Source organism: Alligator mississippiensis, chromosome 2 (genome assembly GCF_030867095.1).
Source record: "Alligator mississippiensis isolate rAllMis1 chromosome 2, rAllMis1, whole genome shotgun sequence".
Lineage (NCBI taxonomy): Eukaryota > Metazoa > Chordata > Crocodylia > Alligatoridae > Alligator > Alligator mississippiensis.
In genome coordinates, this window is record NC_081825.1 from 99,729,138 (window position 1) to 99,754,922 (window position 25,785).

Here is a 25,785-nt window from a genome sequence, read left to right on the forward strand (position 1 = left end):
ACTACTGAGGTTTAGATGCTGATGTGACTATGATGTTGGCATTAAAACCTCCTTTCACAGCATTTGATTAAGTGAAGGTCAGCTCACAAAACCTTGTGCTCTCTCTATATAGCTATTTTGGTTAGCCTTCATCATTAAAACCATCTTTCCAACAGAAAGCATCACTCCACATATAACAACATTTTGTTCAGCTGTTTGCTGGATACATACATTAGCTTTTTTGGCTTGTGTCCTTCATTACACTAGCAATCAAATAAATATGAAAAATTCCCAAGATAATAAAGGAACCATTATGCCTCAGATATACACATGTAACCTAAGGGCCCATAGAATCAAAGAGTGCTAACATAGACAAAATAGATCCCACATCAATCTGACACAAATTAGATTTGAATGAATGTCTCTTTGTTTTAAAGGAGTATTTAAAACCCCAGTGGGTGGAAGGTGAGCTCAGTTTTTAAAAATGTCACGGAATCTTTTCCAAAGAAGCTTTCCTGTATTAAACTAGTATGTTGTATTTCAATTATGTTTTAACAATATTTTGAGTCCTATTTCAGATGCCAACAAAGTAATTAAACCCTGGTATTTATCATAGGAACGCTTAGCTGTATTTGATATTTTAGATTTGTTGTTTCAGCAATTTTAAAATATTTTAATGATAATTTTTTTCCCCTTAGATTAAAAACAAAACAAAAGACACCCCCTACAATAACAAATAAGTGCATAACACTCTCCAATCCATACTACCCCGCCTCCCCACAACCGCAACCTCAGTACACAGACTAAAGATATTGGGGGTAAGCTAAAAATGTGGTTTGCCCCCATTCTAACCAGGGAGTGGAAAGGAAAGGAAGGAGATATAGGTCCAGGTAGTATAAACATGTGACTAAAAACAAATTTGAAGGTAGTTTTAAGGCTCATGTCTCATTTGATTGAGATTCAGACTGCCATCAAAGCTAGTGAATGTTACCTATGTCTAAATCCCTCTGCAAACCTTAAGGGGGAAGCAATCATAAGTAAAAGAGGTTATAAAATTGTAGTAGAGGATGAATTCCTAACAGGCCTTTGAATCCAACCCCTGCAAGGGTAGAAGGCAGAAGATACCAGTTTAAACATGAAGCTCTACATCTGTAGGTGACATAAATTGACATGAGTCCACTGAGCCTGTTTGCAGTATTGCATTATATTGAATTATTTTAAGGGTGCGTTACAGGAAGGATCACACCTGGTATTACATGAGGGATCCCTCATGGAAGGGGTAAACATTCAGACTGTGAATCTGAATAACTGTAAATTCATTAATTCACTCAGTTTCAGCATTTTGAACAAGTTTATGGAAAAAATCACTTTACTTCTCAATATATGTTTCTCTTGTCGTGATAATATTTGATAGTTGGTCTCTAAGAAGGGACAAATTTGCCATATTTGTCATTTACATTTTTCTGAAAGTGATATATACAGGCTAATTTATAGTTCCGTTATTGCACATGTATAATGTAGGCAAAGAAACTTGGAAAAAGATAGATTTTGATACAGCAAACAATTATGGAATAACCTGTCCACTGGGAAAACTTGTTCCTAGGCTCAGTCAGTTAATAGATGGCTTATTCATTGAATCATGAAGGTCTATATATCCCTTTATACATTTTTTATCCAGAGTAACTTAATTATGGATGTGCTTATTATCTAGATAAATGTCTGTTCACTTTGGTGTCCATGGCAGTTTTGCTTGAACAAAGAATGTGGGATCAGACTATTATTTGAAAGAATTCATATATAAAAGATACTGGTAATTATTTCCATTAATAATAATAAATACAATGTTCACCAGAAAACGGTGCACCAGCTCCTTCAACTTATACTGGCTCAACTTTGCTGACTGTGTTAAGTCTGATGTGGCTTATTATGAAGCCAATCTTTAAAGAAAACGAAGCATTTAAAATGTTTTTTGGAGATTTGAGTACAGAAAGCTTTGAAGCTAGTATTCAACCAACAGGAAAGAAGCTCTCCTTCTTTAAACACTGGGTTTTCCTCAAAGACTTATCCCAATGATTTTCACATTCAACTAATATTTTCCAGTGGGCACAGCTGGACAGATGGAATTAAATGCTGCTCTGTAGGCGTTAAGATTTTAGGGGTCCTAAAGACAAGATGATATTTGAAGGGAAATTACAAAGATATTAATTTTAAGTCCTTACAGTTTCTAACTAGCAGCATAATTACTTTTTATATCACCAAATAGTTTATATCCAGGGTGTCAAATATGTGGCCTGCATGCCAATTCCAACTCATGGGGCTCACAGAGGAGCTGGGAATTCAGGGGTAGAGTGGGGATGGGACCTGCCAATGAAATCCAGGGCATGGAGCCCCAATGATCATTTTTGTTGATCGTAGAGGGGGAAAGTAACAGCCAAATTAACCCCTGCGCTGCCCCTACTTCCAGGTCCAGACCTAGCCTGGGAGGCTCCTTGTGGTCTGGATCTGGATTGCGTGGAGCCCCATGGTCTGGATCTGGCCATGGGGTGTAAGTGAGTTTGACATGCTTAGTTTATATGAAAAATATACTAGAAATAATATTGCCATGTGATAGGTAGAGCTACCAAGGTGCTTAATTCTAAATTCTATCAGCATTTCTCTGCATTAGATGACACAGAACCAACTCCACAGTTTACTTCCAGGATGTATGTCTATATTACTTTGCAAAAAGAAGTAATTTGGGTTTCAAAATCATGAACTCAAAAATTAAGAAATGTGAGAAGGAAGGCTGCCTGTGCAACTTAAATTCTGTTTCTTTCTATGGAAGAGCTGACACATTGATGCCAACAATTTACCCCAAGTCTTTAATTCCATGACCACAGATTATTATTTTTTTTCCCTCTGGGTATTTTCATGTGTTAGCCTTGAGCCATTTTGTTTGCATCTGGAGGTTTGAGCCTCTGCTTCAGAGTGACTCAATGGGACTCTGTGAGGCTAGGCTGGATGTACAGTACAGCACTCAAAAGTTGAAGAAGAAATTAAAAAAAAAAAGTCAGCACACCTAAAAATTACACCTTATAATATGATTGAAATGATATGACTTTTCCTAAGGCCAATAAAAGGCAGCACTCTGATCTAAGGCACTCTCTCTTGAACTCCTTTCTTCCCCCACCCCAAATTTCTAGATCTTCCTCCAGAGCCCAGAGACATTAAAGTTCTTCAAAATGTCTAGAGAAAAAAAAAGTGTAAATGTTGGCAACATTTGTTCTCTAACCTTTCAGAAACATCTGCCTTATTCTCTTATTCTGCAAATTTCTGATAAAATTTGATCCATGGCAAACCCTCCCCACAATGCATAAAATATATCCAAAGGGTAGTTCAACCATGGTAGTTGAACCACAGGGAATACTGACACGTCATGGGAAATGTAGGTTAGAGAGTGAGTTGGGCCACAGGAAGGAATGAGAGTTGGAGGCTCCCAAACTACAAGTCCTCTATTCTCTGACAGACCAGAATATTGTGAAACTAGCCAGAAACTTAACTCTATGAATCAGTATGTTAAGCCAAAATATTTTGATGTCAGTCAATTTGACCCATAATGAAATGCTCCATTTCAGTTTTCCACAGAGAAAGCTGAAATCTTTTTTTACAGATCCTGTAATTTCTATTGAAAAAATATTTTGACAGAAAGTTGCTATCAGCTTCTGTATGCGTTTTATGGCCTTCCCTTTCACTTAGTTCTGATCTGACAAAAGAATCATTGTTACTTTGTTTCATATATACCTGCTCAAATATTTACTTATATATATTTGATTAATTAAAAAAAACGCTTGTTTTAGAATGTCTTATAAACTTATTCTACATGTAAGTGTATTGTAAATATGTCTATAATTCATACATAATGAATATGTTTGAGTAACTGAAATAGAGGCTAAAACAAGAAAGAAAAGAATGATTGTATCTCTCAAAGAGTCCGCGTTCCAGTCTTACAAGTGCAAAGCAATGAAGGCCGGACTGGGAAACTCAGTTACATTTAAAATAACTGTTTATAATCCTTCAAATGTTTTTTATAAATCCAGCTCTAAAATACTTTTTAAAAACAATTATGGAGCATAATTGATTTTAATAATCCTAAACTGATCTAAGCCTCTCCTACTCAAAACTTAATAATTCACCGTACCAGGTCATAGCCCTCTTAGATTTACCATATAAATACTGTAAATCTCAGAGAATATTCTCTGTATAAACATAAGGCAAGAATAGGATAGTCTCAAAATAGCAGCTATGCATTTTGATCCATAAAAAGAGATAGCAGTTTTTTCAAAAGCTGCTTGCTTAATCTGATTAACCCTTTTCTTCCTTAAGTGTAATAAGGACATCATCTAAAATTAAGCTCAGCTGTGTTTGATTTTTAATCAGCTGCTGTTAAATGCAAGGAGAAACTTTGATATGGTGGAGCAGGATCATTCACAAAAGAAAACACACCATATCTTCATGAGGAGAAACCTGTAAATGAAGACTTGATTTTTGTTCTTGAAAACAGCTGAGTTATATTTAAATTTACACTCCAGTTAATAACATTCTTGTTATTAAATAAAAGCACAAATTAGACAAAAAAGAAACATGCCAAACTGCTGTGAACCCACAGAGACGGTGCAGTTGAAGTGTACACCTTGTTTCTTCCTACCTTATATACATTGATAGGAATATCAATGACGATATAGATAAGGTCTCCTAGTGCCAGGCTAGCTATCAGTGCATTTGGGCCATTCCTCATACACTTGTTCTGATAAATGATCCTCAGGAGAGTTGCATTTCCAACCAATCCAACGATGAAAATAGCACAACTTATCACTGTGTTAATGTATTTAAAAGTGTCAGCAATTTTTGTCTGTTGGCTGCAAGGGTGAGTTTTGTTGGCCACCATGGGTTTGCTGGTAGTAAGAAGTAGGTTAGCTTCTGTTCTGGAGTAGATGGTGAAAGTACTCAGATTGGTGTAGTATCTATCAGAACTGTCACTGAGGACAAATCCTGGTACCAGAAGCATCAAGGACACCCATAAGCAAAAAGCTCCCATCCTGAAGCCTTGAATTGCAAGCAAATTGTGTGAAACAGCTCTTTCAATATTTTACTGTGATCTTTCTCACTTCTTTACCTATAAGGAGACATAATACAAAAAAACCCCATAAGTAAAATACGGGTCAACACAGTAGGAGTAGTACTAAAAGCAAGCATACACTTTCTTATTTAACAAGAAATATGTGTTTTTTATACCAGCTAAGCTATTTTGACAAAATCAGATAGATAACCTTTGGCACATGATGACTTGTGCTAAAAAGATCTTGCAACACCATGAAAATGCGCAGGAGTACTTGTCTATGTGTGGAATAAAACATTCCAGACAACAAGTGGCAGATAAAAGTTGTGTCACAAGACTTGGGCTTGCAAGAAAAGTGCGTTAGGAAAAGGATATCAGAGAAGCTTCCCTGAATGATATTTCAGTTCCTAGAAAATGTAAGCAAATTTCCTTAAATGAGTTCAGCTAAATAACCAAATTGCAACCTTTCATCATTAAAAGTATTAAGCCAGAAAGTTATATTTTCTAACTATTTTGTCTGCTGAAACCCTGATATTTTTTAACATATTTTTATCTATCTTAGTAACAGACTGGATTTTAAAATAAGGATCTTGGAGATGGTTTTCAAATCCTCTCCATTATTTTGAGGTAGATTCAAATCCCATAGAAGACAGTAGAAAGATTCCTACTGACTTCAGTAAACTTTGGATCAAATCCTTTAAAGATTTCCCATTTGCTGTACAGCTCAATAGGCTCTGCCTATAGGCTCAATGTATCCCTCATCTTTCATAATTCCATTGGAGTTCATATTTAGATTTAAGCCATAGTTAAGTCTGTTATGTGTAAATATAAGTGATTTTATGTGTTCACTGTACACAGTTTAGCCTGTTAAGGAATAATCCATGAAATCCACTGCTTGTAGAGGGAACATCAGCAGCATGGTTATCCCCCACAGCAAGCGCAAGTTTGAGTAAAAGAAAAGTCTACAGTCTATTTCCTGAAGCAATGGATGATTATCACTATTACAAATACTACGCTGCAGTTCAGGCCAGATGTCACTTGTGGGATCCACATCAAAAGTAGTATACATTCTCACATCCCAAAGATTCCTCCCCCATCCCTCCTGCTCAGTCTGACAATTTCTTACAACATCAAGGGCAGTCTTGGCCTCACCAGGAAATTCAAGTCTAGAATTGCAATACTGTAAATGAAGGAACTGGAAGATTATTTTTAAACTAATGAATCTTATGGTATATGGAGATTCCTCTCCAACTTTTTTTGCCATGGGAGTATTAAAAATAAAATAACAATGTAGAATTCACAATGGAAACTGACAGAGAATTCACTAACATTGGTGCCTCAGGCACATTTGTAATACTTGCATTTAATTTTATGAAACTTTTTCCATGGTAGCATATGGAACATAAAGTGCCCTGACTGGATGATAGTAGCATACACAGTTCTGTAGCACATGCGGTCTCTCTCTCTCTCTCTCTCTAATGTAGTATATAGAACATACTAATTCCTAAGTTATCTCTATATGCTCACTAGTCTGATTTCTCATGCATCTAAAGTCAGAATCTTGCCCACTGCATTAGCCTGTGCTTATGATCTTAAAATCTAATGAACTGAATAGCAGCCTTAGATTTATTTTTTATAATACCTGTTATATTGGTAACTCAGGGCCATTAAAACTACTGTACATTACTTAAATTGTTTTTGACTTAGGCATCTAAATCATTTCATAAATATCAGTTATGCTTCCCAATGCTCCTTGTCAGACAACTTTTATTAGTTATTATTACAAGGTTTACAAATGGGTAATACTGAGTCACCGAGAGTTTAAGTGAACAGAACCAAGTTCACACTCGCCCAAGTAAATCTGCAGTACAGCCAGACTAAAATCCAGATTTCCTAACACCCAGACTCATGCTTTAATCACACTGGTCTCTCTGTTTTATGAAACTTTTCTGTGGAAGCTCAAAGGATGACAACCCCTATGAATGTGATGTCAGAGGCAGCAAGAACATGCAAACTGACAACCAAATTCTCAGACACTTTCCCAACAAGCTAAACAAACCAGAAAATGCCCCCCATGTGATCATTTCCAAGAACACTTTTATATGGATTCACTGACATGTCCTGCCACTGCTTATGCTCAGTGTGTCTGTATGTGAACATAGTAGCAGCATGCATGCACATACATCTCCGCGGGAATCTGGAGTAAAACTTGGCTTAACTGTCCTTAATAGATAATACAAAGCCAAAGCATACATGTGAGCTATGGTATCTGTGGGATTATTTCAGACTCGCAGGCCACAAGCAGTAAACCAGAAGAACATTAAGAATTGCCATCAAGACTCAGACCGTAGGTCCATCCTGCCCAGTCTCTTCAATGGGGGCAAAGCATGGATGCTGAAAGGCAGAGTGGACTGGGTCTGAGCAGGTGTTTTCCCCAGCTCGTCTGCCACTGGCAGCCCTGGCACACCTGTGTAACATGCTGCTGGCACCCTGGAGCCACTGACACCCTGGGACTCTGGGAGAGCTGTGGGCACAACTCCGCACCTATTAGCAGTGGCTCTCCTGCTTGGAGTAGGGAAGCCAGAAACACCCAAGAAAAATCTTCCTATGCCTGAAGAAGGGTGTTTGCGCCCAAAAGCTTGCAAAGAACAATTTTTCCAAGTATTGAGTTGGTCTAATAAAAGAGATCACCTCTACCCAGATACTTTGCTGGGAACATTTGATCTCAGCAGTATTCCTGCTCAGAGCTGCAGGGGCTGGACTCAATGATCTTTCCAGGTCCCTTCCAGCTCTTCATGTCTATGATTTCTGGCAGACCAGGTGCTTTGGTTCAATCCAGTATCTTTTACCAGACCAACTCAAATCGCTGGAAACAATTCTTTTTTGCAAACTTGCAGGTAAGAGCACCCTTCGCCCGGCTGCGGAGGCGTCTGCAGGTGGCCTGCGCTCCCCCTGGGAGCGGTTAAGCAGCTGGAGACACGCAAGAAAGCCAAAAATGTCAAAAGAGGTGGTCAGTAGGTGAGAGCCTGGGATTTCTGGGATCCCCAAAGACCCCCAGAAGGCAAAGAGCAGCCTGCTGTTCAATGGAGAAGCCCCCAAGGGAGATGTCAAGCAGGATCTCAACAAACTTGGTTTTTGCAAAGCGGGGGGGGGGGGGGGGGGGGGGGGGGGGGGGGGGGGGAGAAGGACAGACCCGGCTCCGCAGCACTGGGCTGCCCCCCACCCCGCTTGCAGCACCGGGCAGCGGTCCATGCCAGCGTGCCTCTCCCAGCCCCGCGGGTCGCACCTTGTGCTGCCCCAGGTGGGACCCGCCGCCCCTGGCCCGCTCAGCGCCCCCGAGCCCTACCAGGCGGCTCCCTCCGGCACGACTTGCGAGCGGCTCGGGTTCAGGCAGGCTGAGCAGATCCTCCCGTCTCCGCCGGGCTGGGTGGGATCGGGAAATCTCCACCTCCGCTGGATCAGCACAGGGAAGAAAGAGCCGGAGCGGCGCGCCTGCCCCCTCCCCGAGCCGCACCAAAGGGAGCCCCAGCCCGTGTTCAAACGCAGAGGTTGCCTCCCGGGCAGGAGGGAGCACTGCCTTCCTTAACTGCTTCCTCCCCGGCGTGCAGCTCGCCCGCGCCGCCGAGCACGAGTCCGCGCCCAGTCCCAGCCCGCTCCAACCACAGGCCCCGCTGCCCAGTGCCAGGCTGGAGACAGGGGTGAAATAGGAGACAGGAGATAGAGCAGGGAAGCCACAATGTCTGGAAGAAATCAATAACTTCAGCCCTCAAAGTTGTCTTTTTTTTGTTGTTGTTCAGACCAAAGCACTTTTCCGAAAGAAACTTTTGGAAGGATGGAAAAACCTTTTGCGCCTGGGGCAGAAGTCTCCATGGGTCCACATGGTCCTCGCGGGGGGCAGATCTAGGGTTTTTGACAAGAGGGGTGCAGATGGTGGGGGGCATCCTCATGTACAATGCGACACGTGAAGTGAGAAGCTGTACTGATATGCTAGGGCTGTATTGTTTAAGTTAGCAGCAAAAGCAAATATGGAACAGGCACTGATTTGCTAGATGATATATTAAGGTCCCCAAAATGAGGGCTGTGTTATTCCATTTCAGATCCAAGCAACAACAAATATTGGAATATGCGCTGATTTGCTAGATTGTATATTAAGTTCAAAAAACCATAACGAACTAGGCAAAAATAGTCAAAGGGTGTTGTGTCGGGCAGTTGTTTTCAAAGTGTAGGTGGAGCAGGAATCGAAGGGGGCTGCGACTGTGCCTCTGCACCCTGCTGTATCTGCCCCTGGTTGTAGCCTTCTATTTCCAGTTGCTACGAATCATTAAGAAAACAGCAAAATTATGTTTTTTTATATTCTTATTTTTTCCTTACATTACTCCACCCTCCCTGTGAACAATTTCTTGTGTGGTTGGTAGGTGGTACAGTGCTATGGTGCACTTGTCACTAGAAGGATTTGGGGTGTGAGAGATTATCAAAGAAACGGGACACCCATGAAAAATGTGGATGTGACCCACTTCAGATGTGAACCTTTCTGTTGAAAGGGTGTAAAAATGGTCACAAACCATTTTCTGTGATGAGAGGAAATGCTGTTAGAATCATAGAAAATTAGGGTTGGAAGGGACCTCAGGAGGTCATCTAGCCCAACCTCCTGCTCAAAGCAGGACCATCCCCAGATATACCATCCCAGCCAAGGGCCTTAAAAACCTCCAAGGATGGAGATTCCACAGCCTTTCTGGGGTAGTCTGCTCCCCATGCTTTACTACTCTCCTCATGAGAAAGTTGTTCTAATATCTAACTTAAAGTTCCCTTGCAACTTCAGACCATGGCTCCTTGTTCTGTTTTCCACCACTTCTGAGAACAGTCAGCATGGATTCACCAAGGGCAAGTCACGCTTGACCAACCTGATTGCTATGATGAGATGACTGGTTCTGTGGATGTGGGGAGAGCAGTGGATATGATATACCTTGACTTTAGCAAGGCTTTCGATATGGTCTCCCACAAAATATTTGCAAGCAAGCTAAGAAAACACGGGTTGGTTGGATGAATGGACTGTAAGGTGGATAGAAAACTGGTTGGATTGTTGGGCTCAAAGGGTAATAATCAATGGCTCAGTTGGCAGCCAGTATGAAGTGGAGTGCCCCAGGGGTCAGTCTTGAGGCTTGGTTTGTTCAATATCTTCATCAATGACCTGGAGGGTAGGAAGAGTGTCCCTCAGAAAATTGCAGATGATACCAAGCTGGGGAGAGAAGTAGATATGCTGGAGGGTAGGGCTAGGATTCAGAGAGGCCTAGACAAATTGGAGGATTGGAGGACCAAAAAAAAAAATTGGAGGACCAAAAAAAAAAAAAAAATCTCATGAGGTTCAGTAAGAACAAGTGCAAAGTCCTGCATTTAGGATGGAACAATCCCATGCATCAGTATTGGCTGGGGGCTGACTGGCTCTGCAGAAAAGGACGTTGGGGTTACAGTGGACAAGAAACTGAATATGAGCCAACAGTGTGCCCTTGTTGAAAAGCAGGCTAATGACATACTGGGGTGCATTGGTAGGAGCATTGCCAGCAGATCAAGGGAAGTGATTATTCCCCTATATTTGGCACTGGTGAGGCCACTTCTGGAGTACTGTGTCCAGTTTTGCTCCCCCCCGCACCCCTCCCCACTACAGAAAGGACTTGGACAAATTGGAGAGAGTCCAGTAGAGGACAATGAAAATGGTTAGTGAGTTGGGGCACAAGACTTATGAGACAGGCTGAGGGAACTGATCCTATTTAGCCTGGAGAAGAGAAGACTGAGAGGGAATTTAATAGCAACCTTCAGCTACCTAAAGGGTGGTTCCAGAAAGGATGGAATAACCTTTTTCTCTTCCAAGTGCTTAGAAAGGGATTCCTTGAGGACCTGTTCCATGATTTTTCCAGGGACTGAGGTGAAGCTGACTGGTCATAGTTTCCTGGATTCTCCTTCTTCCATTTCTTATATTGGCCCTTTTCCAATCATCCAGAACCTCTCCCAATTGCCATGCATTTTCAAAGACAATGGCCAGTGGCTCTGCAATTACATCAGCCAACTCCCTGAGGTGCATCATGTCTGGCCCCATGAACTCCATCGTTTCTAAATAGTTTTTAACCTGTTCTTTCACCATTGTTGGCTGCTCACCTCTGGCCCAAACTGTGCTACTAGGTGCAGTAGTCTAGGAGCTGACCTTGCCTGTGAAGACTGAGGTGAAAAAGGCATTGAATACTTTAGTTTTTTCTTCCTCATCTATCATTAGGTTGCCCCACCCCCGCCCATTCAATAAGGGACCCACACTTTCCCTGATCTTCCTCTTATCGTAGAAACCCTTCTTGGTACCCTTCATGTCTTTTGGTAGTTGCAACTCCCATTGCGTTTTGGCTTTCCTGATTTCATCCTTACAAGCCCAAGTGTCTTATTTCAGTGTTATCTCACTGGTAGTGAGGTCCACAGTGCTAAATCAAAATAATCCCGGTTCCTTAGGCACAGTAAGTGTTTTGACTGGGATCATTGCTAGATTAATGTAGTCCAAAACTTTGGGTACACTCTGACCCAGATCCCTCAGTGACCTCAGGCAGTTGGTGGAGTAGGAGCAAGATGGCCACTTCTCTCTTAGGGACCTAGAAGTAGTGGCATGAGGTCCCTTTCCCACACCTCAGAAGTGTCAGCAGGGTTTCCTGTCTATTTGGGAACAAGGTCCTCTCGTACTCAGAGGGGCAAAGGTGAAGCTGAGGAACTTGCATGTAACTAAACCGTATCTCAGCAGCTGCGGGGTGTCTAATTCAGACAAGTTATAGAGGGGTGCTCTGAGCCTAAAAAGGTTGAGAACCACTGGTATAATTGGATGGGTAAAAAGGGCCCCCTGCATACTTTGATTCCAGCATGCAGATAGTGCACCACAGGAGTACTGTCAATAAAGTCTCTCATTTTTCCCAAGCAGGCAGGCTTGGAGTTAATATCCCATTGCTGTTATTAGAGCCATTGTTTCAGGCTTCCTGCAAATGCAGGCAAATCTGATTATCTCATTTAAACCTGATTTATATTCCAAAGTCCATCTTGCAAACTACAAGAGTTGGAAACTTTTTATTTCAAAATGAAAGTCAAATCCCAATGTCATGCGTTATGCATGACTTCTGGAACCAAGGTCTAGGCAAAGACCTATGGTCCGAATGCCATAAGCTAGCCCTGGCTTAGATCATTTGATTTTTAGAGGTTCTGGCTAAAATGTTTTATGATTCTTATTTCAAGCACTGAAGTTTCCCCTCCCAAGTTAGTAATGTCATAGAACTTATTTAAATGATGATTTGTTAAAAATAGATTGTCAGAAATATTCAGTCAGCCTTAGATGCTGAGAAGGCATTCATTAGTGTTCTTTGGACTTGTACTTTTAACACTAAAAAGATATTTATAATCATTTTATAATTGCTGCTCACCGTGCATATTCTTTTGTTTGAACATTTCCTGATGAGGCATGTTCTCCTTAAATATGTGCGCCATGCAAAACTGTCCTTTTACCTCTTTGGTCTCTCCACAGAATGAACTGCATTAGTTTACAGGGCTTCTTCAGTGATTCAGAACATCATAACTCACAATAATATGTAATTATTCTCTGTGCAAATGACATCCTATTATATTTCAGTGAAAGACAAGCTTCCATTCTGTACTTCAAATAATTCTTTAAGAGGTAAAAGTATATAAGATTTTCAGAGTCATCGGCAAACTTCAACAATGCTATAATTTTTTAATGCTGATCACCTCCCCACCCCCTGAGGATTTCAGATATGAGTGGAAAAAAAATCATTCAATTGGACTAAGCTAAGAAAGATACACCTGAAGCCCTTTATAGAAAGCTGACATCAAGACTTTCAAGGATGGCATAACTTAGCATGTTCTGTATTTGGATGAGTCACCCGGACTTAAATGAATGTTACCCAGGTGATGAATTATCCATGTAAGGTACAATCCCCATTCCACACTTAAGGACCTAACAGGCTTAGCTGAGTTCTAGCTGACATCTGCTGACCAGTCCTGTGGCCTGACTGGCCCCGGTGCTGAATTGAGGGAACCACTCTAGCAGCTGACCTCTGCCCAGTGTACTGAACTTCTAGTGTGTAAACAGCTCCAGGCTTGTTCTGTATCTCTTTGCCTTTTCTCCTGCTCCCTATTCTTGTTCCCGGTCCTTGACTCTTGACCCTGTCGTGTCTCCCGACTTCCTGACTCTGGATCCTAACCTTGGCTTGTTTCCCAGCTTCTTAACTCCCATTTCTGACCTTGGCTTGCCTCCTGGTTTCCAGTCTCTGGTTCACCAGGGCACCCTTGGGGAAAACCAGGAGCAATGGCGACAAACTCCTGGAAGACTGTTTCAGGCTCAACATTAGGAAAAATTTCTTCACAGCCAGGGTGTCCAGACTGTGGATTAAGCTCCCTCAAGAAGTGGTACAATCACCTACCCTGGAAATCTTCAAGAGAAGACTGCACTTTCACCTTGCTGGGGTGACTTGACCCCAATTGTCTTTCCTGCTTGGTACAGGGGGCTGGACCCGATGATTGTCTGAGGTCCCTTCCAGCCTGCATTCTATGAATCTATGAATTCACATTTGTTTGACTGGAAAAATATTAGAGCAATTCATCTGCTGTAAAGAACTTAAAAAGTCCACAATAATTCAGAATGTTTTTGACACTATGGATTCCAATTTGAAATTTCTCAGATTATCTTGTGAATCATGTGTAGGCACTTGCACACCTAACAGTGCTAAGTTTGCCTAGCACTCCACAGGACACTTAAAAGGATATCACATTTTCCCAGGGTGCTATAGCAACATGGTTGAGAATCACTGCTCTAGCCACCAGGAAAAGCTACCCTCATGAGCTGTGGCAACCTTTAAATGCTCCAAATGTCTCTACTTATTCTTTGAAGAATACAAATAATGTATGCTGGAGATTTTCTGGTTGGAGAAGAGATCTAAAATCCCTTTGCTGAGGTTCAATAAAGAAACCAAAAAGAGATTAAGCCCCTTCACAAACAGCTCTGATGGTATAGCATGGAAACTGCTAATTAGCTTATTTAGTCTTTCCAGCTTGATTTATGACAGAGATTGCATTTCCTTCACAGAGAAGACAAAATCCTATCCTAAGGACCATTCTGGCAGTATGGAAAAAGGAGCTGAGTTCCTTGGGACAATGCCAACTTTTTCAATGGCTTCCCAGATATTTGAGCTCCCAGGGTTTCTTTTCCCAGGACAGAATGACACTAACTTTAGAAGATGAGTTGTTAAAGCACTCTCAGCCACTGGAGAGATTTCCCTGATGACTTAGAGTTACACAATTTTTATTACACATTCTGGGAATTAACTAAATAAGACTGGTAGTTTATGCATTGTGTGTGTAAGAGCTGGTTGGCTTTTTTTGTACGAAACACTTTATGTTGGAAAACAGTGATTCATCGGAACCAAAATTCTTCATGGAAAATTGTTGAGGAAAATTTCCTCAAGTAGAATTTCTGTGAAAACTCGAGTTTGACACATCAAATTTGACACATTATAGTTCGGGTGTTCATTAGAATAGTAGATTTAGTCTAGCATGTCCTAGGAGAGTATACCATTCACTAGCATGCAAAAACAGCCTACCTGTAGTGTGGTGTGGTGTGAATGAAGCTCCATTGTTTCCAGTTCAGGAGTGCGACCTATACAGGGTAAGGCAGTAGGTTAGAGGGCAAATATTGCCTGGCACAGTAAGTCTGTTGGATAGACGTGGCTTCTATCTTTTTCTTATTTTGAAGTATCTTTGTCTTGATTTGGCATGAAATGACAAAAGTTTAGAAATCTTGTGCGGTTTTTTTGCAGGATGTGGAAACCACTTCCTGCCCTGGACTAGCAGTGTGCATGCTTGTAGAGCTGTAAATATATATTTAATTGACCCAAAATCACATTCACTGAAGATCTGTAAAAACCTGATTATTTTGTCTGTAATATACAGAGTTGCTCTTTCTGCTCTTTCCCATCCATACTTGCTTTATTTACAGTACATTTCCTGTAATGACACATCAACAAATCCTACTCCACCTACGTGATATGCATAAGTAACCCTCTTTTCCTGTGCCAAGTGTAGATTATTCCTTCTTTCTTTCATCACATTCCCAGAAAACTTTAGCCACTAAGAACACGGATTTAAATTCAAAGTTAAGTTTGCAAAGAGCACCCTTTTTAGTTAATCTTCTGGTAGGTATACAGAATATGGCTATAGAAAAGGTCTCCATAGAGTGATGCAGTTGGACTGAAGCACATGGATGTGACAAAGTGGACCCATCTTATCATACAGGTCGTGCTGTATGCTGTAGCTACTAATCCACTGCACAGATGGGAATATTAGTCCAAGATTTGCCTAGCAGTTCTACCCACTGGTCTTCTTCTGAAAATGGGTGATTTTTACCTCCCAAATTGAATACTTGGGTTCTATCTTGGTAGGGCTGATTTCATTCTCTACTTTTTAGAAGTAAAGTTTTTCCAGACTAATAAAAACCCTGTTTAAAAACTAGCTGCTATCATTATTATTGTGACTGTGCAAAGACAGGTTATCCATACAATGCATTGTCTTCCATGCTAGTTAAACTGTGAATTTTACTGGAGAATGATAGAAAAGCTATAGTACGAATTGACATCACTGGCCCTCTCATAGCATGGAGAATTGCTAAACTGAATAATTTGCTATCTTTAATGCTGGCCCTTTTGCTTCCTTCTGGAGCATTTTTTCATAATTGTTAATGATACAGTCTAAGAATAAACCCAGGAAAGACTGACTGGGAAAGGTACAACTTTTTCTTTTCATTGTACTTCACCAGCATCAGGGCTGGAACACTGAGGATAAAAAAATAAAATGTGCCATGCTTCTACTGCATTTCCTTTTCTCTTTACCATATTTTTTTGTCATTGCGGTTTTACACTTATAAGATAAAACCTACCATAAACACAGCAATCTCAAAATCAGAAAGAATAAATAGTGGCAAAAATCTTATCACACTTGCAAGGCCTGCAGCTGGCAATGAGAGGCAGGGATTCGAGGAAAGTGCCCTCAAGTATGCATTTTATGTGACTGCTCAGTGATGTCTGCTGTTTCACATTGACAGCCAAATCCTTAAATTCTTATTCAGATCAAAGTTCCATTTAAGTCAACAATAGTTTTACAAGAGGAAGATTTCTAGCATAGAATAGAACAGAATGCCATGAATTAAAACTGTGTGCACTTGTAGATTGTATGCTGTGGAGTATTTTGTAGATTGTACTACCTGAGAGTACTTCAGGAAGCAAGAACCATCAACATTTAAGATTGTTGTGACAGAATGGACACTGCCTAAGCAAATAATGTTTGGTGTATATTGGATTATTAAATATATTTTAACCTTGGTGTAGCAGGTTGTTACTCCTTAACAGAATAACAAAATGTCAACAAATCCCCCCCTGCTTCTCCAATCCAGGGTAAGGACTTCACTGCTGCACTTCCATGTTGCCTTTCTTCTTAGCTTCCCTCCTCCCCAGTATCATCTTTCTGGGAGCTTTTCCCTTCCTCTAGGGCCAGCCAACCCTCCCCATCAGCTAGCTCAGTGCTCCTTGGCAGGCAGGTGATTGCCCTCTAACACCCTGCAGCTGGGCTCCAGCCGCTGACCCATGCACCTTGTTACATTAGGACTAAGAACAAGTAACATTTTTTCTCCATACACTTTTCTGGCTAGGACAGGAACCCCATCCCTCTCTCTCCCTGGAGAAAGAAGCATCAGCTGATACTCTGGTACCTGATTCCTTAGATCCAAGATGTCCTGAGCTACTTTCACAATGTTCTGCTCTCCTCTGTTAGTTTTTTCCATTGCTGATGATTCACATCAAGACCCTTAGATGCTGCCATAGACAGATCTAGGATTTTGAAGAGGTGGCAGGGGGAAGGGAGCTGATGGTGTTGCACATCATCCATTAAATATAATATAATGCATATTTTTCTCTAGTTAAAGAGAAACTAGATGCTTTACTAATGTACTGGGGGCTGGCACTATATTATTCAATTTAAGATGAAAACAAAAACAAGTATAACAATTGGAATGTGCACAAATTTGTTAGATTTAAAATTACAAAAAACACTATGCAAAAATTGGCAAAATAATCAAAAAATGTTGTCTCATTCATTCTGTAGCCTTTATAGTTAAGTGTAGATCTCTTATCCAGATTCATAAAGCAAAAAATAGCCTTCTTGAGAGTGCCTTCTTGAGAGTGCCTCCAATACTTCACTGTCAGTCATTTCTACACCAGAGTTAATATTAACACACTCAAAGGTTTAATTAGAGCTAAAAACAGTCAGTAGGGCTTTGGAATAGAAGGGAGACATTACCAGGAATGGCTAACAGACTGCAAAACTGCAGAAGAAAGAATAATTTGAATAGTGGAACATTGAGGCCATTTGAAAAGGAGAGAGGGTCATTAACACCTATGTAGTGGAGAGAAATGATCAGGAATTAAGGTGATGACAATGAGCCATGAAAGCAATTGATTCTCCCAACACTGCCTGAATAGAAATGCTATTGCCCTTCCTAGGCAGTTGGTTTTAAAATGTGAATGGAGCAGAAATCAAAGTGGGTGTGGGGTGCAACTGCACCATTGCACCGCCCCCCCCCCCCCCCCCTCCAAACTGCCCCTGGATCCTGCTCAGTGTCATTCCTTTAACTGTTCTTTGGTCATTTACAGCCAGTAATCTATGTTTGTTTTATCTACAATTTTTCAGGCGCTATTGGGAAATAAAAAATCTAAATGTGCCAAACATATTTTTTTGCAAATGAATAAGCTGACTGACTGTAATTCCAAATACATGTAGACTAGACTAGAAAACTAGTCTGTACCAGGTATTTAAAGATACTATGGCCCACTTAAGTTAGATCGCTGTTCTTTGCCATCCCAGCCTCCTTTGCAGCCTCTACTATCCCACCCTTCCAGGGAGGCATGCTAGCACTCAGCCCATGCTTGGCTGCTGCAGCCCATGCATCAGGCTTCATCCCTGAGCTCTCTGAGAGCTAAGCAGCACAGTTCCTCTCTCCAGCCCTGTTTCCCACCTCTAGCCATCTGTCAGCTACAGATAGGTAGTGGGGGGAAGGGAAGTGTCTATGTTCCCCGCATGAGCCCCAAAACCTGGGCACCCGAGTCCTCGGGCCATGTCCCTGCACCCCATTATGAAGCACGGGGTACACACACACCTGACACTGATCCCAGGAGAACCCCCATGCTCAGGCACAGCCCCATGGACCCTGACTCTGGCTCCTGCACACCACATCTCAGAGGCTGGAGCCAGACACCCTGTCACCCAGAGCCCAGGATGGACCCCCCCTTCGAGCAGAATTGGGAGTGGGTGGTTTGTCTCTGGTGGGTCAGGGTAGTAGAGAGCAGAACATCAGGATTGGGCCTGCATGGAGGCAACCCTGTGACCGTCACAGTTTGGCCATTGTTGGCAGGTACCCAGACACCATGTGCAGCTGAGGTGTTGCAAGGCATTTTTGGCCCACAGCTACAGGTTCCCAGAGTACTGGCTGGGTGGGGGGAGGGTGGCACTGAGCACCCAAGCTGGGGAAAGCAGGCAGATGCCCCTGGAAACTTCAGGAGCAGGTGCGATGTCTCCATGCTGCAGGTAGAAGACACTGAAAATTTCCAGGGCGGGGTGTAGGGCATTATCAAAATCATGGGGTGTCTGCTGGAAGCCCCTGGAAAGTTCAAGATTGTGGGGGTGGCCTGAGCAGTGGAGTCCTGGTCTCTCTGGAGCAGGGGCCACACCCCAGCTGCAGTGAGACCTACACAAACATGCATCCATCGCTCCTTCCATCCACCCTTCCCTTTTTGCATCCATCCTTCCATCCATCCCTTTGCAACCATACCCTCACCCACCCATGGATGCTGAGACCCCATGAACACCACCAGGGATCATGGATGAACTCATCCCATCCTCCTCCATTATCCAACTCCAGTCACACAATTGGGACTATGGGGAACTGAGGGATCTTGTTGATTTTTGGGGTGAGGCAGAAACCCAGCACCAGCTCTACAAAGGGCACTAGAACAGGGATGTCTTCAAGTGCATTGCCCAGGAGATGTAGTGCAGGACTACAACAGGGACTGGATGTAGTGCTGTGCCAAGACTAAATGGATGAAGGCCCAGTATAGGTGTGTGCATGATACCAACAAGAAGTCTGTGGCCAGGAGGCATATCACACCTTTCTATGAAGAGCTGCCCTGCTTCTTCACTCTGGACAGTGCTGTTGAGACTCCATGTCCCTACAGCACCACTGAGGGGTGGGGGAAGGTGTCAGCAGGGACCTTACCAGAGGAGGAGGTTTAGGGAGACCCTGGGATGCTGGAACAACTGTACCCTGAACAGTCAAAGCACAGGGCCCTAGGCTGTTTAATGCTCAAGGGGTTTCTGTTTTAGCACTGGGCAGACCAGTCATCCCTTCCCCTCGCCACCCTGCTCCCTCCCATCCTAAACCTCAGCTGAGGCACCAGGCCTCCTGCCCCCAGCCTTGGCTGATTAGCAGCTCATCTCTCATTCTATGGGAACATAAATCTGATTCATTCAAACCACCCTGTCCTATCTCTCAGGGCCATGCTGAGCTCCTGGGAGAAGCAGAGAAGCAGAGTAGGTACATGGGGACTCTGAGTTTCACAATGCAGGCAGTCACTGTACCAAGTCCTCAAGGCAATCTTCACCTCCACTGCTGCAATTGCAGCCCCATCTGGACTACCACCCCTACTCCAAACCCTGAAAACAAAGTAATCCCCACTCCCACCCTCTCCTGGTATATTCAAAGTAGAAGAACGGTGCTGGAAAGCCAAGGGCAGCACATAGCAGGACTCTTCTTAGGCAGCCAGGATCTGGGTCAAATCATGGGTTCAGCTTCACATCAATAGTGGTGGTGATCATGAACTTCCCTGTGAGTGTCAGATCATCATAGTAGAGCCACAGGTAACATGTGAAGTGGATCCTCATGTTGAATGGCAACCCAGGGTCCCTGGTGCACTGTCAAAGCAGATGGCCCCTCTCCAGCTGTCAAGCATCTCCTGGGAGACCATGTCTTGCAGAAGGAGTAGGGTGTGTTGCCTGGTGTTCTCCTGGGAGTAGTAATAAAGCACATCCCTCCAGGCTTGGCCAACTTTTACCAGGGAAAAGTTGAGGGTGAAGCACCACTCCTGCATAGACACAGCGCTGAAATGCTTGTCCTGTAAGAGAAGGACAGAGGGAGGGGGTGGCATAAGAACTCTGCTGGCATATCTCAGAGTGGTCAGTCTCTGCTCACTCTAGGGATGATTTGAGTCCCTGTGGGATCCTGGGTCCCTGAACCTTCTGAGGGAGTGTAGAAGATGACCACTGTAGTGCCTGGAGAGGAATACAGACCCTCCCTCCTAGGCAACCCCTCCCAGCACTGCTGCAGGGCCTGCTTCCTACCTGCAGCACAGCCAGGACCCCAGTCTCTGCTGTGCTGGGTGTAGAGCTGTGACACAGCTCCTGGCCCTGGGCTGGGGAATGGTCCAGACAGGGGACTTACCATAGCTACCTTGCTGTCTCTGTGTGAGTGCCCAGGCGACTGCTGGGAGGGTCCCAAATGCCTGCTCTTATACTTCATTTTATCAGCAACAGTTGCAACTTCACACAAAGGCTCTGTTAACCGCAGAGACACCACCTGGAGGATAGTACGTGCAGGATGTGATGCTGGCCCAAGGCCAGGGGTACAGCTGTACAGAGCATGAAGGCATTGAAGAAGAAAGGAGGTGATGCTGCAGGCCTTATTTTCTACCTCTGAGCTTTGGGTGCACACAGCTTGCTCCTGGCTCCAGGAGCTGTGGGACCAGCATGAGGAGAGACTTGAGATGTGGAGGGGGAACATGCTTAGGCTGGGGGATACCTACACCTGGGCTGCCAAGGCACAGGAATAGGTTCTTGAGATGACCAAACTGTTTTGAGGAGGCAACCCATGCCTCTGTAGACCTGTTGGAATCACAGTGCCAGGAGAGGGAATTTATGGACAGGGCCCTGGACCACTTTGTGTGTACCTATGACACCCCTGACTGGCACCATCACTGCCTCCTGCAGAGAGCCTGTAGCCCTCCTGGCTGGGAGTGGCAGGAGAAGATGCTGCCCAGCTCCCCAAGCATGCCATGCCCTGCTCCAGTGACTCTTCCCAGGGTCAACAGTAGTGAGGGTCCTATGGGAGTGTGCTCTGCCACACACCTTCCCCCTTAAAATGGCTACCGGCGGAGGGAGAGGGGGGGTGTCTCCCTGCTGCTCACCATGCTGGCTCCTCCATAGCCTGCAGCAGCTCACTAAGTGGTGAGCACCCCGTTGGTGCTCTGTCACAGGTCTCCATGCTTGCGTGTGGGCAATGGGCCACCATGGCAGGGCCACAGGCCTATGTGTGGCCTGTGTGTGGCTGACTTCCTCAACAAAGCTAGTTGCTCCAATGATGTGATTTGTTTAAAGAAGGGAATGCTCAGATTGGAAGGACTGAGAGTCAAAAACATTGTTGAATGATGGCAAATCCCCCATAACAAGAAGCCCAGAAAAAGGAGAAGGAAAATCCCTATTATTAGGCCACAAAGACCCAAATGTCTTTTATAATTGGAATAACTGTTCAAAGAGAAATCCTAATCCGTAAGCATGCAATTGAGTAATAGCCAGTTTTAATGCTGCAGGTTTAGTGGGCTATGGAAGGAAGATCTTAGGTTCAACTGTACCTTTAAGGTGTGATTTAATGTGTTGAAACTGTACAGTGCCAGGAGTAGTTTCCTTCCTGCTCAGACTTTAGGGGGACTGCAAACTCCATTCTCTGGTGGCAGATAAGCACTGCTGGCTGATATGTCAGGATAGGCTCCTGACAACTCATCTTCTCACCCTCTATAGAGTATTTTTAACTGGAGGGAAGGGGGTTGAAGCTGGATGCCATTACCTTGCAGGAATGAGAGGGGGATCCTTTTCAACATCTCTTAAATTTTCTCTTATTCTGAGAATTTGCTGGGATCAAAACAGGTATGGTTAGGCCAGATTCAGAGATCCCATCAACCACTAGTTAAGCAGGTGCTTTTCTACAGTCCAGTTAACTTCCATGAATTTCAGTGCTTTGCTGATATGGGATAGAGTTTAGTGTGTACTTAAAATGTCCTTTCCTGAGTTAGAGCCGCTGGGAGAGATTTTTCCATTGATTTCAATGGGAGCTGAATTGATTCCTTCTAACATAAGATCACATTCCAGACCTCTGTGTAATGTGGAAGTTCAGAACCGAAAAATGTAAGGGTTTCTTTTTTAAAGAAAATGTTCTCTTCTGTTGGTTTAGTTGAGAGATGGACAGACCACCTAATTCAGGAAGGAAATAATAAAAGATGTGGAATATTTCCCAGTGGACAAAGGTCTTATGTTAGAAAGTCTCTCACTCTACCTGTTAAATGTTTCTTGTCACACAGAGCACTGTGTGTTGACTAAGTATATGCTAGTGCTATGGAAAGAGAAATCTGAATGACATTTTAAATATTGTATTTTTTACTTTTTATTACTTTTTATATCTGTATTGAACACCATCTTTTGTCTGGAATAGTAGGATAAAAAACAGAAGTATGGCTTTGCAGGGTTGAATGTAACCATTGTTTGCAATATAGTGTGAAATAATGCAGATTTTCTTTACTTTAGTCTCTTAGTGGATTTATTGAGACCTCAGATTGTTTTTGTTGGCTTCCTTACTTTTTCTTAGCCTGGCTTTCCAAATTTAATTTATATTGATCTAGTAACTGTGCTTCCATTTTAATTTACTGCTTTATTCATTTATTCCACTGGATCAAGTCAGACATTTCCTGGATATTTGAAATTAAACTGTCCTTTCTTTTAGACACCTGCAAACACACATATACAAAAACTTATACAACACAGGGACAAAGGAACTATTCTGAATCCAACCCACTGGTCAGGAGCATCATTCAGATTTATACTTGGTTAAAAATATTGTGGTTTGATTGATTTAATAAAATCCCAAATAACAAAAACTTCTACTACAGCAGAAGTGGCTTTATTTTTCTGCTGGAAGCTGCTTCGTAGTTTTGAAAATCAGGCGCTACATGCAACTAATGCACTCGTTGGTACTTGGCTATGTTAACATAACAGAATTATGTTAACTCTTGGAACTGTCAGGACAATTGTACTTATCTTGAGGGTTCAGAGGGATGGGAGCCAAGTAGACTTGGCTTTTATATTGCTCCGTTTTTCCCTTCAATTCCAACCCATCAGGAACCTTCTCTCTCCTTTTGCTCCTTCCTTTCTGCTGAGAACCTTTCATATTTTTCCTTGCTCCTTGTGGCATCAAAAGATGCCAAAACTGCACATCGTCACGCTCTCAGCTCCCATTTGCCCAGCTGATGTGACACATTGGCCTTGCCTGTCTGAGTCTCTAACCCTCAGAACTTGCATTTTACATCACATCCCTACTAGTTCCCAATGGTTTGGTGTGACCAGTAAGTATGTCAGGAGCACAGACTGGGGAAGAAATTTGATTCCCAGTAAAAGAACAGTAGGATTTATCAAAAGGAGAAAAATGGAGTGTTTGGGTGAGGTTATATGTTACAATTAGAACCTGTTAAGAGTACTTAAAACTTAAACGATTGCATGTTAAGGCTCATTAACAAGCACTAAGTGCCATCTAGGGCTAGGTACAGACATTCAAAAAGCCCAAGGCAGAATGAATCCAAGTTACACAGTTTTCTGTAAAAGGTTTTTTTTAGATTGGCTGTTGGGGGAGGAGGGGGGCAACTCTTAGACTGGGTTCCATCATTTTTAAATCAGTCTATGTGTGCTGAACTTCTGTTCTGTTATGCATATAGATCGGTGGCCGAAGAGTCTTAAAGTTACACCACTTCAGGTGAGGATTATCTTTGAGCTGTGCCACTGTGGCAGGGCACTGTTTGTGCCTGCCACTTTAACGGCCAGAAGGCAGCAGACTGCAGGTGCCTGATGAGGGCAGCCATTTTGGATCTGTGGCTGCCCATATAAACAGGGCAGTTCTGCTGCTGGAGGCCAGGCAACAACACTGATTGGTTGGAGGGTTGCTAATATTATTTGGAGGTAAGGAAGGAGCTGTAGGGGATGGTAAGGAGGCTCCTGGTCCTGGGTATGACCTCAAACTGCACCCTGCTGGGAGTGGGTGGCCTGGTGGGGCTCCCAGTGGTGTGGGAGCCTCCAGAAAATGCCTGGCCAGTTACCACCCCGGTGAAAGGCGGGTCAGGGTGCCTAAACCCCTAGCGCCCATGACCGGGTGGGTTACCCCTTTGTTTGGAGGGCCCTGAGGGTGGACCCTTGGAGAGTGAGAAAAGGGCTGTAGACTCAGGCCTGTCTGAATTTCCTGACTGGCCCATGCTGGGGCCAGGACTGGAAGGGCTGGGGGCCCGCCATGAGGAACGCCCAAGAGCTGAGGGCCTGGGGTTCCAACTGACCTGGAGGTGGGCCAGGGCTAGAGAGTTGAAGGTCCTGGTGTGGGGGATCATACCTGAAGGGGGATCAGTTCAGGGAGCTGTGTTGCCTGGTATGATGCCGGAAGAGTTTGCCTGAAGGGAGGAATCCAGGTAAGGTTCAATAGTAGGATTCTGGGGCCCAGAGTGAGGGGCTGGTGATTATGAAAAAATAGATGCCATCTGCAAGGCTTGGGCTGCGGTGTAGGGGAGGAATGGAGCCGCAGATAGTGCCCCATGGCATCGGGGTAGGAAATGGGCAGCCTCCTGCTTAATTGACATCTATTAATCAATTAACATCATGGCGTGGCAGGAGAGAAGGAGGATGGTTAGCCCAGAAACAGGTGGGTGGGCCATGGGGAGATCAGCCCCAAGAAGCCCCCCTTGTTACAACCACCCAGCTCAAATTAAATTAACTTTGGCAATTAAGGGACTGGGGAGGTGATTGTGGGGGATGGGGTTGGGGTGCCAGAGCAGTGATCTGGGCATCAGGGAGGGGATTGGGTTAGTAGGAGGGGCCTCCAACGGTTTAGAGGCTGATGGGCCGGGCAATCCAGGGCCAATGGGGGATGGTGGGTGCAACTGAGAAGGAAGGGGTGCAATTGGGTGTGCAATTTAAGGGCATAGGGGGTGAAGAGGCAATCCAAGAAACATGGAAAGGGGAGCTTTCCCCCTCCCTGTTGGCCTATATGGCAGCTAGACAGCCGGTGTGTGAAGCAGGCATGCAGTAGATTTGGCAGCCCCTAGCCACGTACTTGCCAACCCACTAGTGGGAGGTCTGAACAGTGCCTTTTTAAAGGGGGTATTAAAAGAACTAAGAATTTAAAAGGAAATTGTGAAAGAAATTCAGACTAGAGAAACTGCAAAATATACTAGCCTCATTATAGGTATTTACTTTCTACTTAATTTTCATTATTTCCCTTCACAACTGCTAAGTTTTAAAGAAGGTCTTTATAGGACAAGACATCTGCTCCTTCTCTGTCTCTTTTTTTTTTTCTTTCTTTCTGATCTTGCACTAATATATGGGTTGGGTTTTCTTTTTTTTTTTTCTTCATTCTTTCTTGAGAAATACTGAGCAACCATGGCTCCAGCCAAAGTCCATGGGAATTGTTGTATCTCAGCCCTTCCAAAAGCGAGGCTGGTCATCGTGAATTTTAACACATCAGTTTCCAGGGAGGCAAACTCTTATGTCACAAATGGAAG

At 43.4% G+C, this 25,785-nt stretch overlaps 1 protein-coding gene across 1 annotated transcript in view; it reads right to left on the reverse strand.

The window, feature by feature from the left end:
* Positions 1 to 8,594, reverse strand: part of EDNRA (endothelin receptor type A) — a 41,364-nt gene extending 32,770 nt beyond the window's left edge. Inside the window, exons 1-2 of the mRNA XM_006262752.4 lie at positions 8,421 to 8,594; positions 4,664 to 5,131 (exon numbers count right to left, since the gene is read on the reverse strand). Of these exons, the coding sequence (XP_006262814.1) occupies positions 4,664 to 5,053 (390 nt within the window). The 5' untranslated portion in view covers positions 5,054 to 5,131; positions 8,421 to 8,594. The remainder of the gene's footprint in view (positions 1 to 4,663; positions 5,132 to 8,420) is intronic.
* Between the last annotated feature and the right edge of the window lie 17,191 nt (positions 8,595 to 25,785).